The 15,643-nt window shown below is 51.7% G+C and overlaps 1 protein-coding gene across 2 annotated transcripts in view; it reads right to left on the bottom strand.

Annotated features, from left to right (window-relative positions):
* The window catches only part of FLT4 (fms related receptor tyrosine kinase 4), a 60,540-nt gene that overhangs the window by 24,463 nt on the left and 20,434 nt on the right, over nucleotides 1-15,643 (bottom strand). For both annotated transcript variants that reach the window (XM_069773214.1, XM_069773215.1), the window contains exons 2-7: nucleotides 13,472-13,568; nucleotides 7,017-7,291; nucleotides 2,638-2,747; nucleotides 1,597-1,759; nucleotides 1,216-1,355; nucleotides 325-493 (exon numbers count right to left, since the gene is read on the bottom strand). In XM_069773214.1, coding sequence (XP_069629315.1) covers nucleotides 325-493; nucleotides 1,216-1,355; nucleotides 1,597-1,759; nucleotides 2,638-2,747; nucleotides 7,017-7,291; nucleotides 13,472-13,568 — 954 coding nt within the window. The remainder of the gene's footprint in view (nucleotides 1-324; nucleotides 494-1,215; nucleotides 1,356-1,596; nucleotides 1,760-2,637; nucleotides 2,748-7,016; nucleotides 7,292-13,471; nucleotides 13,569-15,643) is intronic.

Below are 15,643 nucleotides of genomic sequence, written 5' to 3'. Positions count from 1 at the left end.
GCCACAAGGGTGCTGCCTCTGCCACAGGGCCGTGGGACCTGTGTGTCCTGCCATCACACTGGCATTTGGGCCAATTTGGTGTTTGCATCTCTCTCTCGTCATCTTGGCACCTTGCCACATGTGATCGTGCTCCCAGTGTGGTGCTGGGGTGCAGAAGGGCTGAGGGACTGGAGGAAGGCTGGGTCTCACTAAACAGAGTGGGATGGAGGTGCAGGAGCCCCTCCACTGAGCCTTGAGCCAAACACTGCCGAAGCAGTCTGGGGATTGCTCTGCTTGCACCTCAGCTCCGGCTGTGGCTCTGCGAGGGAGTGGAAGGCACCGTACCATGAACGATGACATCGGTGCTCTCCTCCAGCATCTGGGCGCCGTTGGTGGCAGTGCACGTGTACTTGCCCAGGTCCTGCTGGCTGACGTTGTGGAGGGTCAGGATACTGGAGAGCTCTGTGTGTGTCTGTAGGGACCGGCGCTCAGGCTCCATCACTGCCCGCTGTGTCTGCGGGAGACAACAGAGAGAAGGGGATGAAAGACATCAGTGGGATGGGGCTGTGCAGACTGGCTCCTCATCTCTGTGCTTCTTGCTGCCCAGTGCTTGCCTCTCCCTGGACAGCCATCTCCACCACCGACTGCCATTCTCAGGGATGGAAAGGCAACAAGCCCTGCCTGACTGATCACCTGAGGCTGGGGTCAGAGTTTAGCACATGTTTTGCTCTGATCTGCAGCCCAAAAACCAGGCTAGGAGCCCTATAATATGTGAAGAGAGTGATGCCCTCAGGGGATTCCCCTGTGTCACTGTTCACACAAGAGCCAGGGGCTACAACATGGGGAAAACACAGCAGGGAAGGGATGGGATGCCCTTGTGGACTCTTAGTAACCAGGGCTGTGTGGCTAGAATAGCTCCTTCTAAGCCAATTCTGTTTGCTCTGGATTTGCAGTGGTAGAAGTGAAGCCAGTGTTTGCGCAGGAGAGCCCCAGAGCAATAACACCTCGGCAGGGAGGGTGCTTTCTGACAGGAAAAGGGGTCTTCCCGCTCTCTGCTTTCTGCTGCAGGACAGAAAAATGGGAAAGCACTCTGACCAAGATGTCCAGGGCACAGCATGGTCAGGATCATGAAGCAGAGCCCTGCCAATGATGTGAAGAGGAACAATGAAGGGGCAGGAGGGGATGACTCAGAGTGAAGTGGTTCAGTGCATGGGGAGCCGCTCTGTTTGCTGGTACCTGTTTGCCAGGGTAAGTCCACTGGAAGCGGACGCCAGAGTTGAACTCGGCCCACACTGTGCAGTTCAAGACCAGCTTCTCTCCCACCAGCAGCTCCATGGCTTTCTTGGGATACAGCTGGATGTCATACAGCTTGCTCCCTGATGCAGAAGAGGCAACAAAAAGACATTTCTGATCTATTAACTCTTTGACTCAGACTATGCAGTTAGAGGAGACTTGGATATGACCTCCTGCTGCTCGGTGTATCTCTGGCACACAGCAGAGGAGATATATGCACCATGAAGACTCTGTAGCCAGCGAGGACCATAGTAGCCCCATGAGCCACACTGATGGACTTCAGAGTCATCCAGACTGCCACCCTGCACCTTCCCAAATATTCACCTGCTATATGGATGATGAAGAAATCCGATTTGAAGACCTTCTTGTCGATGACAGTCTCACACTGGACAAACAAGAAGTCTCTGATCAAGTGTGTGGGTACCTGCACCCCCTTCTTGTTGTCCCAGAAAGTGCTTTTCCCATCAGGGTGGATGACGGAATTTTGCTGGAAAAATCAACATTTTGCCAACTGAAATAAGAGGGGAACAACATTCCCACCCCACCCCTTCCAGGCTTTACGCTGGCTAACACATTCCTTTTGTGGGAAGAAGCAATGCAGCATCATGCTGTGCTGGCCTCCTGCCCTCTCCACCCGAGGGTTTGTCATCTAGGAATCGTGGCCTCCCCTATACCCTGAGCAGCCGTATCCTGCACCACGAGTGTCTCCATCTGAAGAGTGGGCCAGAGACTTCCAGGAATGGAAACTTCTAGTGATAGCTAAGGAAACTGATGCTGATGTCCCAAACATCAGCTCCACTGGGATGAGTGCTGACCTTGGATAGTGTCCTTCCCGGGCAGGGGAAAGGCCCCTGGCCCCCAGTATGTCCCTGGAGGCCTTTGTACAATAGTAACACTCATCCTGGAAGGATGTATTTACATTGTGAAAAAAAAAAAAAAAAAGAAAAAAAAAGGCACAAGCAAACTGATAACAGAGTTGTTTTTAATCATCAGCCCCAGGGCTGCAGTCTCCTCCCTTGTGGGGATGCTGACCACCTAGAGGGTTTGTAGATCACAGAGACCACAGCAGACAGGGGATGCTGTGGGGAAACGGGATTAAAACAGTCTTGTTTTGTTTCATAGAGCTCCAGGGAAGAGAAGCAAGTTTGGCAGGAAACCCGTGGGGTCTGCCCAAGGGAACTGGACAGCACAGCTTCAACCAGCAAATAAAACAAGGAAGCCAGTGGCTTGTACTTTCCATGGAAAATGTATCCCATGCATTTTCCATTCCTGGCAGTGCCTGTCCTGCTTCCACTCAGGCAATTACAAATGCAGAACAAACGCAATACATCTCGGTCCAGAGTCTCCCACTGGCCGAGCTCTCACCGAGGTCAGTGTGACGTTAAGATCTGGGATGGACACGAGGCATGGTACCCAAGTGTTCTTCTTGCTGATGAGGAGGGTCTCTGGCTTGTTGATAAATGGCTGTTCAAAATCTGAAGAAGAGATATGAGAAGAACAACTGAACAGAGGCAAGAAAAGAACTGGGAAGAGGGACCAACCAGAGGAAAAGGAGGCTTTCTGCCTTTCTTTAACACAGCATGAGCTTGCCAGAGGGAGTGGTGTTGAGCTGGACAGCCCTATCTGCAACGTGTGACAGTCAGAGGAGACACCTGGAGCTTGGGGATGCAAAGGGAGCAGCCAAGGCGAGTACCTGTGCCAGCTGCCTCCTCCACACCAAACACTGTACCGGTGGAGTGGCACTTGTGTGACACTTGGGCAGTGCTGGAAATGACCTCCCCTTTCCTGGCCCCCTCAAGGTCTCTGCCTGGATTTGACCCTTTGTGAAACCGGCAGGTCTCGTCCTGGGCTCAGTGCCTGCCCAGCTGGTGACTGTGCGTGGCCCCATGGCAGGGACAGTGCGCGGCTGTGCTGCCCTGGTGCAGGGGCAGGCAGCGAGACCTTCCAGGACGAGGAAGTGATCTGCAGTGGAATGGTATGCAGATGTCATCCTGCAGCTATCCCAGCCAGCAGATAAACAGATGAGCTGAGCTTTCCAGGGCTGCCACCCTACTGCCTCCCAACTGCTGCAAGCACAAATATTGACAGGAAGAACAAAACCACCCAAAATTAATCAGTGAAATGACTTAGCAAGGCCAGGGACATTACACTCCATGCGGAGCTAGTACCAAGAAGCAGAGTGTCTGCAGAAGGGGCTGCCCCATCCTGCTCAGTGCGTCACCTGTGTCAAATGAGAAAAGCCCAAGCAGGGCTCCACGGTGGAAAGAGTTGATGGCAGCATATAAAGGAGATGTGTCGTGGCCCTGACCCATTGTGCCAGGCACCATGCAGACACAGAGCGCAAAGACCAACCTGATTCCAAAGAGACGGCAAGCTAACAGGGCAGCATGGACCCCATTTCTAGCTCTTTCTCAGATAGACTGGAAAGAGCTGGTGAGACCAAGATGCAAAATACACTTGTATCCCAAGCCATGGCTGGCCAGAAGGTAGGAAGGCCGAGGTTTATCTTGCAGTGCCTCATGCCAGCTGCTGCTGAGGCACCTGCTCACCTGTCTGCTTGGCAGCGCTTTTGGTTTGAGGGTTTTTCTACTCTTTGGACTCTCCCAAACAGGGCATAGAATCAACAACCACCTAGGCTTACTAAATGGGATAAAGACAAAATTGGAAAAGACAACAAATTGCGAGGCTGCTTGGTGTCCTCTGGCAGTGCCTCACTGACAGATGATTTCTTCTGTAGTATCAGCCCCTGCCTGCTCATTTCCACAGGGACGCATGCCTCACAGGATGCTCTGAAGAGGGACTGGTCCCCAGTATCTCCGAAGCCTGGTGTTGCCAGCATCTTTCCTCTGTAAAAGTCATGTCTCTGGAAACATCCACCCAGCATGTGGTCATGATTGGTTTTGTTCATGGACATTGTCCCCTGGTTGAAGGGGTCTCCATAAGGAGGTGGTGGTTCCCCATCTGGGAGATGTGGGGCTGCCCCAGGGATCCACTAGGGGAGATTTTATGGCTTCTGGTATGCTGGAATCAGACCAAATGATCCCAGTGGCCTTAAAAGTTACTCTTTATTCACCCAGATTGCAGCTAAACCATTGATTTCAAGGGACCGTAGCATGAGGATGTCTGTTTGTCCAACCTGAGAGTCTTTCCCTCTGCTACCCAGCCCCTAAAGCTGCCCATCTAAAATGACAAGTCAGAGATTAATTTATTAATGATCCCCATCTGGGGATCCTGCTGTTCAAATCACATTTGGCCTAACACAGTCCAACCCAGTGCTCCCACTGTTAAGTGCACAAGGGAATTCCTTTAATTCTTGATCTATAAAGCTGTTGCTTCAGTGATAGTCATGCTGCAAAGACCTACTCTGTGTGAAGCACTTTTTTCTACAGCTTAGGTGAAACAAGCCATGCATAGGAAAGATGTTGGTCAGCTCTTATGAAAATATGGATTGCGCAGAGAATTCTTATCTTTATTTCCTGGGGTTTTGTGCTGCCACAGGATTGCTGTCTTCTGAAATCACAGATTTGTTTCCGAGTGTCAACATGTTCCTCATTCTTCTCCCGAGCTCTCGGCACGTGAGAGGGAGGAGGCGCACAACTCCCAGAGGTGAGAGACTATGAGGTCTCCTCCAAGCTCAGATGGCAGCCAAGAACTAACTGATTTACTGGGCTGGTCCTGCTGCCAATGAGCTTGTGATTCATGCACTAACTCCCCTCTCTGACCACATCACATATTTTCTATAAGGCTGTCTTAATGGGTCGGATGGGAATAATTTAGCATCTTCTTCATTAATATATGCTTAGCTTTATGAGATGGGGGCTGTACATATCCTATTCTACCCTGATGAGGCATTCTGTGTGTTTACAGTGCTATCTGTAGCAGTAATAAAATACACACCTAACCAGACACATGGGAAATGAGACAGATGGGTGGAGAGTTCGTTTGAGAACTGAGCTGCAGGTAAAATATGGAAGAACCCATTTTTCCAGCCAAGCACAGATATTTTGTTCCTGGCAATTCCACCAAGCTCTTAACAGGAGAAATGAGGTTGATGGATAAACCTGTGGTCTGATCATGCTGTCTCCAAACATCCCCAACACTTACATCAGCCCTTCCAAGCTCTCCAGGGACAGTTTCACATTGCAGCCCAGTTCAGCAGGAACAGGCAGGGCTTTATCTGGATGTTCTGCAATGGCTGCGGTTACTGTATGCCTGGGTTTTCCTGACATGTCCCTTCTCTGCCTGAAAGCCTGTCCTGTCTGAAAAGGCAGATTCTGAGGTTTCCAGGATGCTTGATAGCCATAACAGGGCACAGCCTGATCAGAATGAGTATGAACATGACTAGTTGCCGCGTAGTCATGTGCACAGCAATGCTGCGAGGTGTTGGCTGGATCTGTTGCACACACGCTGTCCACAGGTACTGTGAGTCCCATGGGCCCTGACAGTGTGGGATTTATTGCCCCTAAGCTACACTGCACGTGCACACTTGCTGCTCTCTGGTGAACAGGAGAGCCATTACTGAGCTTCAGATGAGGCTGGAGGTGATAGAAGGTGGACGAGGGGGCAAAGTGGCATTTGCTGGATCACAATTAAAATCAGGCTCTCGCAAAAGCGCTACCTGCATGTAAGCTTGTTAGGTTGTACTTATTTTCAGCGTGTGTAAGAAGCTCTCTGCCTCCATCCTGACACAACACTCTAGAGTATCTGAACACCTCTGTCCAACTCACAGGTGTCCCCTTGCAACATGTCTGGGATCTAGGGAACCTCTGTCCTGTTCTAGGATGGTCAGCAGAGCCTGTGAGGAAGCAATTGCCCAAACAGACCTCAGTTCCTCTCCAGCAGCTGCCCAGCTTTCCTGATTTGCCCCTGCATTTTTCTCTGCATAGCTGCAGAGGCAAATTTCGCTTTGCTCTGGGACTTCTGAAAAATGCATCTTGTATGTCATGACCTGCCTGGCTTATGACAACTGCACCAACTAATAAATGGGGGCGGAAAGAGAAATAGCTCAGCCAACTGTTTCCAGGGGACAGTGCTCGTTTATCTTGCTGGAGTGTACTGCAAGCAGTGGGGGAGACAGCGGAGGAGGAGCCCCTGGGGCATGAAGAAGCTGAGTATTGGCCCCACAGCCACTTGCTGAGCTGAGGTTCCAGCTCCAAGCCTGGTGGACAGCCCTCCTCCTCCAAAACACATCTCATAACCCTGCCTGCACAGGCAGCCCCTGCGCAGTGTGGAGAGGAGCATCTGGGTCTGCCACCGTGGAGCAGCTCCAGGGCCATCAAGCCCAGGGAAAGGAGGAGGCTGCACATGGCGGGTTTGTACCACTCCTCCTCTCCCTCTCTGTCTCAGCTTTATGGAACATTATCATCCCTAGCCACTAGCATCTCGGAGAGCCCCCAGCTGCTCAGAAGCTAACTCTTGTGCTTTTTTTAGCGGTGGAGTGTCTCTGAGGCCCGGTTCTCACTCCTTAAATTCCTGCATTCCAGCCTGGCTGGGGCGATGTCCCCGGGCGAGGACGTAATTGAATCCTAGGCACTGCCGCCATCCCCCAGAAATGGACGGATATTGGTTCCCTCAAAGTGCAGGGAGCCAGCCCTTGGCCCCCTCCCTGAGCCTGCGGCACCCACACTCTGCCCTGGGAGGCTGGGAGGCACATCGGGTTTTTAATCTTTCTGATATTATGCTGGTGCATAGGCTGCCCCTGAGCTCCCCCAGCCTGAAGGTGCACACCGCCGAATGGCTCTTACCTCTTACAAACACGTAGGTGCTGACTGCTGTGGTGCCCTCAATTTTGGCATCAATGTACTTGTAGTAGCAGCGGTAGTAACCTGTGTCATTTGCCTGGGTCTCTGTCAGTACCAGGACTTTGCAATAAGGCTTCGTGCCAGTCCCCTCGCAGTCTTCTTCTCGGATTGCCCGGCCGCTGCTGGGGGCTGCTGAGGCCACCAACTCGGTCTCCTTCTCCTTCCCGGCAGGGTCCACCTTGCCCCCAGGCCACGACCACTCCAAGGGGTGCTGGCCTCTAGACATGGGCAAAGAGGAGAGTTAGCTTTGAGCTGAGCAGAGTGAATGTGGTGGGGATTTAACTGCCCTGTGTGACTGCACACATCTGCACAGGGCCCAGCCAGCCACCACTCTCAGGCTGCAGCATGGATGAATGGCCATCCTCCAAGGAGAAAAAACAGGTGTGAAGAAATGGCAAGCAGCTTCACTAATCGCCGGGCAAGCAGAGGCTCGTCCCCTTCCCCAGGCCACATCTTTGGCCATGCTAAGCTGTAAGATATCAGCCCACTCACAAGCAGGTCTCCCCCTTCTCATGACTTTGTCTTACTGGTATTGATGCCAGGACAGGGAGCCACATAGGGCCCTAAGGGAAAGGCTCCATTTATTCTCTATTCCCTCTCATTATTAAAAGGGTCCAGAGGGTCCAGAGCTATTAAGAAAACACACGGATGTGATGAGTTCTCTTGGCTCAGTGTAGCTGCTGGCTGGGGCTCATGGTGTGATGAATGGAGTGGGAAGAAAAATGAGGGAAGGAGAGCAGACTGGAAAGAAAATGAGAAAGAGAAAAGCAGGAGGGAGTCAGGGATAAAAGACAGCAAGGAGAAAACAAGAGGAGGCTCAGCTGACTGCCTTCTGTCCAGCTGCCAGCTGTTTCCCTCCCTGCTGCTGTGAGGGGGTTCCCTTGCTCTGCACAGCACCCTGCAGCCCCTTCAACCCCTCAGCACGCTCCCCCAGCTGGCCTGGGGCTGCTGCCCCTTCCCACCTCTGCAGAGTCGCTGAGCTACAGACACCTCTCCAATGGCATGACTGCAGAGCCTGTTCACCAGTGGCCCAAAGACAAACGGAAAGGTCCAGGAACTACAAGAAACCCCAGACATAACATGCATGTGTGTATTTATATATAGCTGAGGATCTCCAGAGCAGGAGGTTTCCATATGCACATGTACACACTCATGCGCGCCACCATAGCTTGCTATAACTGCACTTGTTTACTACAAACAAAACAAGCTTTTATTCCATGCTGGAAGTTTCCTTCTGCAAAATCAGAGCTCCTTTCAGAGGAAGGCCTAGTCCCCACTTGAAAGTTTGCCAGTGTAGCTGAAAGTCACTTAAGAATGTGCAAAAAAAAAGAAATGGGAAAAAAGAAGACATCACAAGAGACAGCTGTGGGGGTAAAAATGGCCTTTTGCCAGCACCATTTGCTCTATTAGGGGAAACTGGGTTCATCTATTATGCAAGTTTGGAATAGGCATGTTGGCACATGCAGCTCCTCTGCCAGGACCCTGCCAGAGCAGCTCTGCAGACAGATGCTTTTAAGCGCAGCCAGACTGTGACCGTCACCAATAGCTGGATCCAGACAGCAAGGGACAGCAAGGAGGAAGCGAGATAAGGTGCCATCGGAGGGCACAATGGCTCAGATGCAATGAGGACAGGATTTCTGTCCAAGCATGGGGGAAAGACATGCCCCTTTGTGTTTGTCTTCAGAAGCTGATTTATCTTCCTGCAGACTTTGCTCTCTTCCAGCTCCCGCTGCCCGGCTCACCACGGATGAGTTCAGAGACAGTGGGCTGCACTCTCCCTGGGTCACCAGGCACAAGGCTCTGGAGGCAGTGACGTGCCCTTGGGGACAGCCACGCAGCCCCTCTGACCCAGCTTAAACTTCTGCATTCCCTAAAAATGCCATCAGTGCCTGAGGCAAGACTGGAAGTCCTGCTCCAGTGGCTTCTGTCCATGAATCACAGGCAGGCTTTTCCAAAGTATCAGAGTCTTACAAACGCTTCAATAAAAATAAGACTCATGAATTTTGAGTTTTTCCCATCCTATGCACACACAGGGAAATTATCAGTAAATCTGATCACCAAACCAGTAACACTCAGTGGCCTCTGCCATGCCCATTGCTGCTGTGCCCATGGGCCCGCTGCACTGGGCACAGACCATGGGGATGGCCCCGCTCTCAACCCAGAACCGAGAGCTTCAGACCCTGACTGCGCAAAGGAGCCCCAAAGCCCTTTGCATTTGCTCAGGCGTTTTTGGCGCTCCACGTGGAGCAGAGTAATTGTACAAGTCTCCAGTGTTTCCGCTTTCTGTTTGTTTACCCACTGGGATTTTCACGCATTATCAGATCCACTTGTTTTATTAACCATCAAGGCTAGCAGTAGCTGAATGACACTTATTTATATAAACACGGATGGGCCAGTACAAACAGACCTGCTGACCAGCCTGCGGGCAACTCTAAACTAAGGCATTCCTTGCATCATGTGCTGCTCAGCCAGATTCAGTGGGGACACAGAAGGTGTAGGCATTTGTGTGAGTCCAAGTTAGCATTGCTGGTGTGTTAAGAGGACCAGAAGAAGGCACGGATGAGGGCAAGCCAGGCTCACTTGGATTTATTTCTGAATCTACCCTCTGCATTTGGGGAAAGGTCCAGGCAGCAATTTTGGATGGTTCCCTCCCTCTTATCTGTCACCTTCAAAGATTTGTTCCCAAGTTGTTTTCTTTCAGCTGTGATAATGTGCCTCTGGGCGATGAAGCCTGCTGATGCCAGCTGGAAACAGATGCACTGTAGGCTTCTCCACAGCTGTTTTCCTAAATCTTTTCAGGACAGATGCTCTTCAAGGGAGACGTTGCAATTGGCACCACTTTGCTTCAATCCTCTTTGAAGCTCCCAAGCGTGGTGTGATGGGCAAAGCTGGCTGTGACTTTGTGGCTTAGCTGGGATAAGACAGATCCCTCCTCAGCACCACAGAGGATGTTCACAGCAGTCACCCACGTGTAGGAAAGAGCAGCAGGTGTTGTGTGTCCGGAGCAGTCATGGTGGGGCATTGCCTTATCCTCAGGCTCCTTCAGCCCTGCCACAGCACTCATTTCCTCCACAGGAGCCAAGAGGGCTCCGGGGTCAAATACTGCCTCTCTGCCAGAGTAGGGTTTGTGCATCTGCAAGCATCTGCAAGTCAGCTCTATTAACAAGTCACTGGGCAGCAAAGGACAACCTTGCCCTTCTTTTTCTAAATACCACGGCTGAGTGATGCTCCCTCTCTACCCGAGTGCCCAGGATCTGTGGGATGGGACGGCACAGCCAGGGCCAAGTCGATCCCTCCGGAGGTTTCTGCTGTTGTGCAGCCGGCTCCTGTGGGCTCTGCTCCAATATTCATGAGCCGGAACAGTACAAGCTCTCCACTTTCCCCCAGCTCAGGCTGCCAAGGGCATGAATGCAGAGATTCACAATATTCTTTCCTTCCTTCTTGGGCTGGGAGCTAATAAAAGATGCACTGTCCATATGGGCATCAGCCCCTTTGCCCTGCTCTGCCACATGCTTAGATCAAAACATCACTGGGGCTCTCTGCCAGCCCTGGCATGATCTGTATTTTGGGGAATGCTCCTACACTGGTCCTCTGCTATCTGGACCTCTCAAGGGTGCATTGTGCTGGGTGACAAGGGAACGTGCCTGTGTGTGATGCCATTTGCAAAAGCAGAGCTCCAGCACCTGGTAGCTCCTTGCAGGTGTGCTCTGTCTTTGGGTGTCTGTTAAGCATGCCCAGCTCCGGAGGCGTCACTTATCCCATGGCCTGGCAGGACTCTGGTCACCAGTGAGGCTAGGCAGGCTGCGGAGCAGGATGGGGGCTGCAGAGCTGCGGCTGTGTGAGATCCAGGACGCTGCAAGGGAGCCTGAGAGTACAGTTGGCTGTGGGACTCTCACGCTCAGTGGGTGAAGCTTGAAAGGTCTCCAGGGAGTCTCACGTGGGGGGTTTTGAGCTCAACTTTCTGCTGCAGCACTGCTTCAAGCAGGCCCGTACTCCTGGCTCCAGGGCAGCTCGAAGAGCAGCCAGAGGACATTGTTCTCAAGGGAAGACCAGGGTCAAACTGAAGCCACCTCCAGCACGATGCTCAGCAGGAAATCCCTGGATCCTGGATTTGATTTCGTATTTGTTTCTGCCCTACCCTGCCCCACCACCCTCTCCTTTGCCTGTTCTCTTGGTGGTCTGCATGTTTTTCCCTTCAGCTCCCATTAACACAAGCCAGGTCTTCCCAGGGTGGGCCATGGTCCGGAGGAGAGGTTGGAGAAGCAGCTGGGTGTAATTAGAGATCCAGGGACCAGGAAAGATTTACTTTTCATTCAAACGAAGTAATAGTGTCCCACAGTCAAAATCTTTTCCTCAAGACATTAGACAAACACAGGCTTGAGAGCTCAGAGCGAGAAGGGGAACTTCTGAGCTATGCAGGAGATGCCGAGTCTTATCTACCTATGGATGGTGCGAAGGACACTGCACAGCCCCTGAGGAGCACATCTGGGACTGCAGCTTGCAGAGGCAGGGGGCAGCCAGGGAGCAACATGGGCAGAGGGTTCATGGGTTTTAGTACTGTTTGCAGATGGCCCTGCTGCTCTTCGGCTGGCCAGTTCAGTCCTGCACAACACCTGGGAGCCAAGGGTAGGGATGTTCCTTATCTCAGCTGTGTCCATGCCAGCATGCTGTATGGATGCCGCCCTAGTGAGCCTGAAAGATGAGCTTTGGCACTGCGGCAGGAAACAGGGAGCTTGCTGCCACCTGGAGAGACTGTAGCTTGTATGATGCTCCCTGCAAGGGCAGGCCATGCAGAATCTGCACTGAAAATAAGATTTTCTTTTTTTCCACTTCATGTGATTTTCCTTCATATTAATCGATACCTAATAAGTGCACAAGGAAAGGGCAACCTTGTCTGCAGTCTAGGAGGGTTACCCAAAAAGAAAGGCTTTCCGCTTCATAGTGCTCAGCAGGTACGTTCATGCTTGACTGCAGAAGACACTTTCTTTAACCACACCTCTAACTTCAGTATGTTCTTTAGCCTTGGCTCAATCTGCAAGCAACACGGTCTTGAAACCACTTTCTGTGTCCCTCCCTGGGCCACTGCTGAGAAAGGGTCTGGCCTGATTATAAGGTCATTCAGAATAATCTTACTGAATCTCCCCTCTTCCAAGGTTTTAACAGAGAGTATCAGCTCCCACATCCCTCTGTGGAGAGAATTACCACAGCAGAGCACTGGAGTCCCCAGATTCCCTCCTCCTCCTCTATGCGCCCCCCCCCCAGCAGCTATATGGCTGACCACAGTCCTCCAACTCACACATTTCCTATAACCTAGCACACACCATGGCTCCTCAGGTCACCATATGAACAAGCCCACAACTGCTTAGCTTCCCAGACCGAGTGAAATCAGTTCAGTATGGCCATCAACAACCTTTCCTCTATCTCTCTCCCCTGGCTATGAACTGATTCACAAAGTAAAGCAATGCCATCTGTTCCAGGAAAAGTTAAATATGTTTGTGACAAGACATGAACACAATGCCAGCCAAGTGTTTGCAGTAATTGCTCCATGGTTATATATAACACTGAGAAACACCCATTTGAGGCCCACGCTGAATTTATATCCCCATTGGGCCCTAGCATTCAGATCCCCAGCGTGGATCTGCTTTCAGCTGCTCAAGGGAAACTCCAGCTTTGTCAGGAAAATTGACCTTGGTCAATTCTCCCACTTGTTTTTTCTTTCCAAGATAGGGGGTAGTGCTGAAAACATACAGCCAACTGTCCCAGCGTGGGATAAATCAGTTCAGGCACATCACCTTCTCAGAGCCACAGTCTCCAAAATGACCACAGATTCTCCAGCTCCTCTCACAGATTTACTCACCTGGCCTGGCCAGGGCTTGTCTTCACTCCCATGTGTATAAGGCAGAGCATTAAATCCCAGCTTCCTAGAAAAGCTGGAAGCCTCTCACAGCCACCAGTAAGTGGAGCCTTGCCTTCTCCCATGGATATTTCTCAACATCCCCCAAAATGACCTGCCAGATTTAGAAACCAGAACTACAACCCTAGCAGCCCCTGATGAGGTGAGAATAAGGAACGTCAGAGAAAGACAAGGAGAGTTAGGAAGGCCAATTTCCCTAAAGAGCTTACAAGGAAGCTATTAGATCACATAAATGTTTCTCTATCTTCCTTCTGCCTGCAAGACTACAGCAGAGGTTATCACCATCTCCTCTGAGACATCTTCAGCTTCTTTTTCAATTATTAGATGAATTTATACTTGGTGAATGTGGAAGCTTTCTAGTCAGCCGTGCTAATTTGCAGGTGTATTGCAGCCCAGGTGTCCCTTGTGGGCTCTCCTTGCCTGGTCCTCCAGCACTTATGAAGTAAGAGCAGTCTAAGCAGAGCCACGCTTGCTTGCGCCTTACCTGCAGGTGATGGTCAGCGTATCCTTGGCGCTGATGACGTGTTCCTCCTCAGTGATGCTAAGAGTAGGGGGGGTCATAGAATAGCTGCTCACCAGATCTGTGGAGAGAAAGGAGAGAGGGGATGATGCAGACATCTGCTAGTCTGAACCCACTGCTGTGGGCAGCAGCTAACTTGGCATCACCAGCCCAGAGAGGGGCAAAGCCTCCTGAAGGAAACATCTCACAGGAGTTTGCTCCTACAAGATAGTTTAATGCTGGCTCACTGGGACACAAGTGGTTCATTTGCAGCCCTCCTGGCTCCAGGGAGCCGCTCTTCAGCAACAGCTCTAGGACTGGGGCCAGACAGCCCCTGGCTCAGACAGGCAGACTAGCATAGATGAAGGCCAGAAAAAGAATGGAAGACCAGAAATCAGGGAATCCAGGTGTGGGCCATTCCTCACTAGGTGACTGAGATTGAGCTTACTTGGACTAGGGCTCTGAAGTGATCTTATCTGCTAAACTGGAAGGAGTCTGGCAGGAGATTCTTCTATACACATGTAGTTTTCTATAATCAGAGGGACAAATCAGGGCTGCCCAGATACTACAAATGCAAAACTCTTGTGTTTGTACAGAGATGCTCTTAGGAGCCAGCAGGCATTCACTGAATGCCTTTCTCCTGCCGGGCACTCTCAGGTGCAGGCAGTCACCTGAACAGGACCAAACCTTTGGGGATTTACAGCAGCCCCCTTCCCTGCACCACAGCTGGGACAGGCATTCCAGGAATGAAATTTATCCAGGCTCAAGGACGGGCAGTTAAACATTATCACGCATTTCTCCCAGCTTTCATCTGGGAGAGTCCCACTTCTCATGTGCTTGCATCTCTGGCGTGCCAGACACACACCCTAAGCGAGCTCCTTATGGACAAAACATCTCGAAGTAACCGGTTAACCTCAGAGACATACCCGTTGTTTTTTCATTAGCACGGTGTTTGCTGACTGTCATTACTTCTGATCTTTATCATAAAACTCCAGCTTCTGGAGATGTGAGATAATTCAAAAGAAAAGTCTCAGTGACTGCAAAAACAAACAAGCAAACTAACCAGAAATAGAAGGAAAAAAAAAAAAAGTTGCGAAATGTGAAGCTGTGACTCAGGTAGATGCTAAATGCTAAGGAAGAAAAAGAATGCAAAAATATGTTGCTAGTTCAATTTTATAAAGAAAACGCAAGGTTTTTGCAATGGCGTTCCATGCATGTCTGTCTCCTTCCTCATAACATTCAAACCCATGTATCGGAGAGATCTGGCAGGGGAGGGACAAGTCTCAAGGACATGGTGTTTTCCATGGGTTTCACAAGCAGCAGGAATGCCGTATGATGCCTCTCCTCCAAAAACCATGGCTAAGGGACCGTGGCCCTTGGAAGCCCTGTGGCAGAGCCATGTGATAATGTTCCTCTATGGGGGAAACCTGCCCCAGGAGACACCAAATGGCCGCCAGCCCCTCTGACGCAAGGCCTCTGAGGTTGCGGCGTGAGGAGCCAGGGGGTGCCCAGGGTCCGCCCGCCACCGGGAGAGGCTGCTGAGGGGAACATGGCGGGTGGAAGGACGTGCCGAGCGGCAACCGCCAGCACGGCCAGGCTAGGGCTGCCGGCCCTTGTTCTCCCCGATTGTTCTCCATTTCCTTCCCGCCTGCGCACGGCTCCGAGGTGGTGTCCCCGCAGCTGCCCCCATGGCAACGGCGGGGCACCGGCCATCTCCCCCCGCCATCTCCCGCCTCCTCTTCCCTTGCCCGTGTGAGGCAGCGTCAACCGCCCCGGCCCCACCTCCACCTGCTCAGGGGTCCCGCTCCCCCATGGCCCGTCCTACAGACACCCCTCTCTCAACAAACAACAACAACAGCAGCCATCGTTCGTCGTTCGGGTCGGCTCGGCGTCACCGCGGGCCCTGGGGCTGGGTGGCCCTTGGCCCCCATGGAGGGACACCCTGCCTCGTGCCTCCAACTTCCCCTTCACTGAGGGAGGAGACGTCAGATGTCACACACAAAAAATGTGCCCTGGGGCTGTGAAAATAAATGACCGCATTTTTTGGTAAAATCCCCTTCAAAAATGTAACAAGGTTTATTAAAAAAAGGCCAGGGGGGGAGGGGGGGGCAGGAGGAATCTGTCTGCTAAGCTGCGTTTCCTATTAATGCCGGACAC

This window comes from Haliaeetus albicilla, chromosome 27 (genome assembly GCF_947461875.1).
Source record: "Haliaeetus albicilla chromosome 27, bHalAlb1.1, whole genome shotgun sequence".
Lineage (NCBI taxonomy): Eukaryota > Metazoa > Chordata > Aves > Accipitriformes > Accipitridae > Haliaeetus > Haliaeetus albicilla.
The sequence above is the reverse complement of the archived record's forward strand: the minus strand, read 5'-3'. Positions and strand labels throughout refer to the sequence as shown.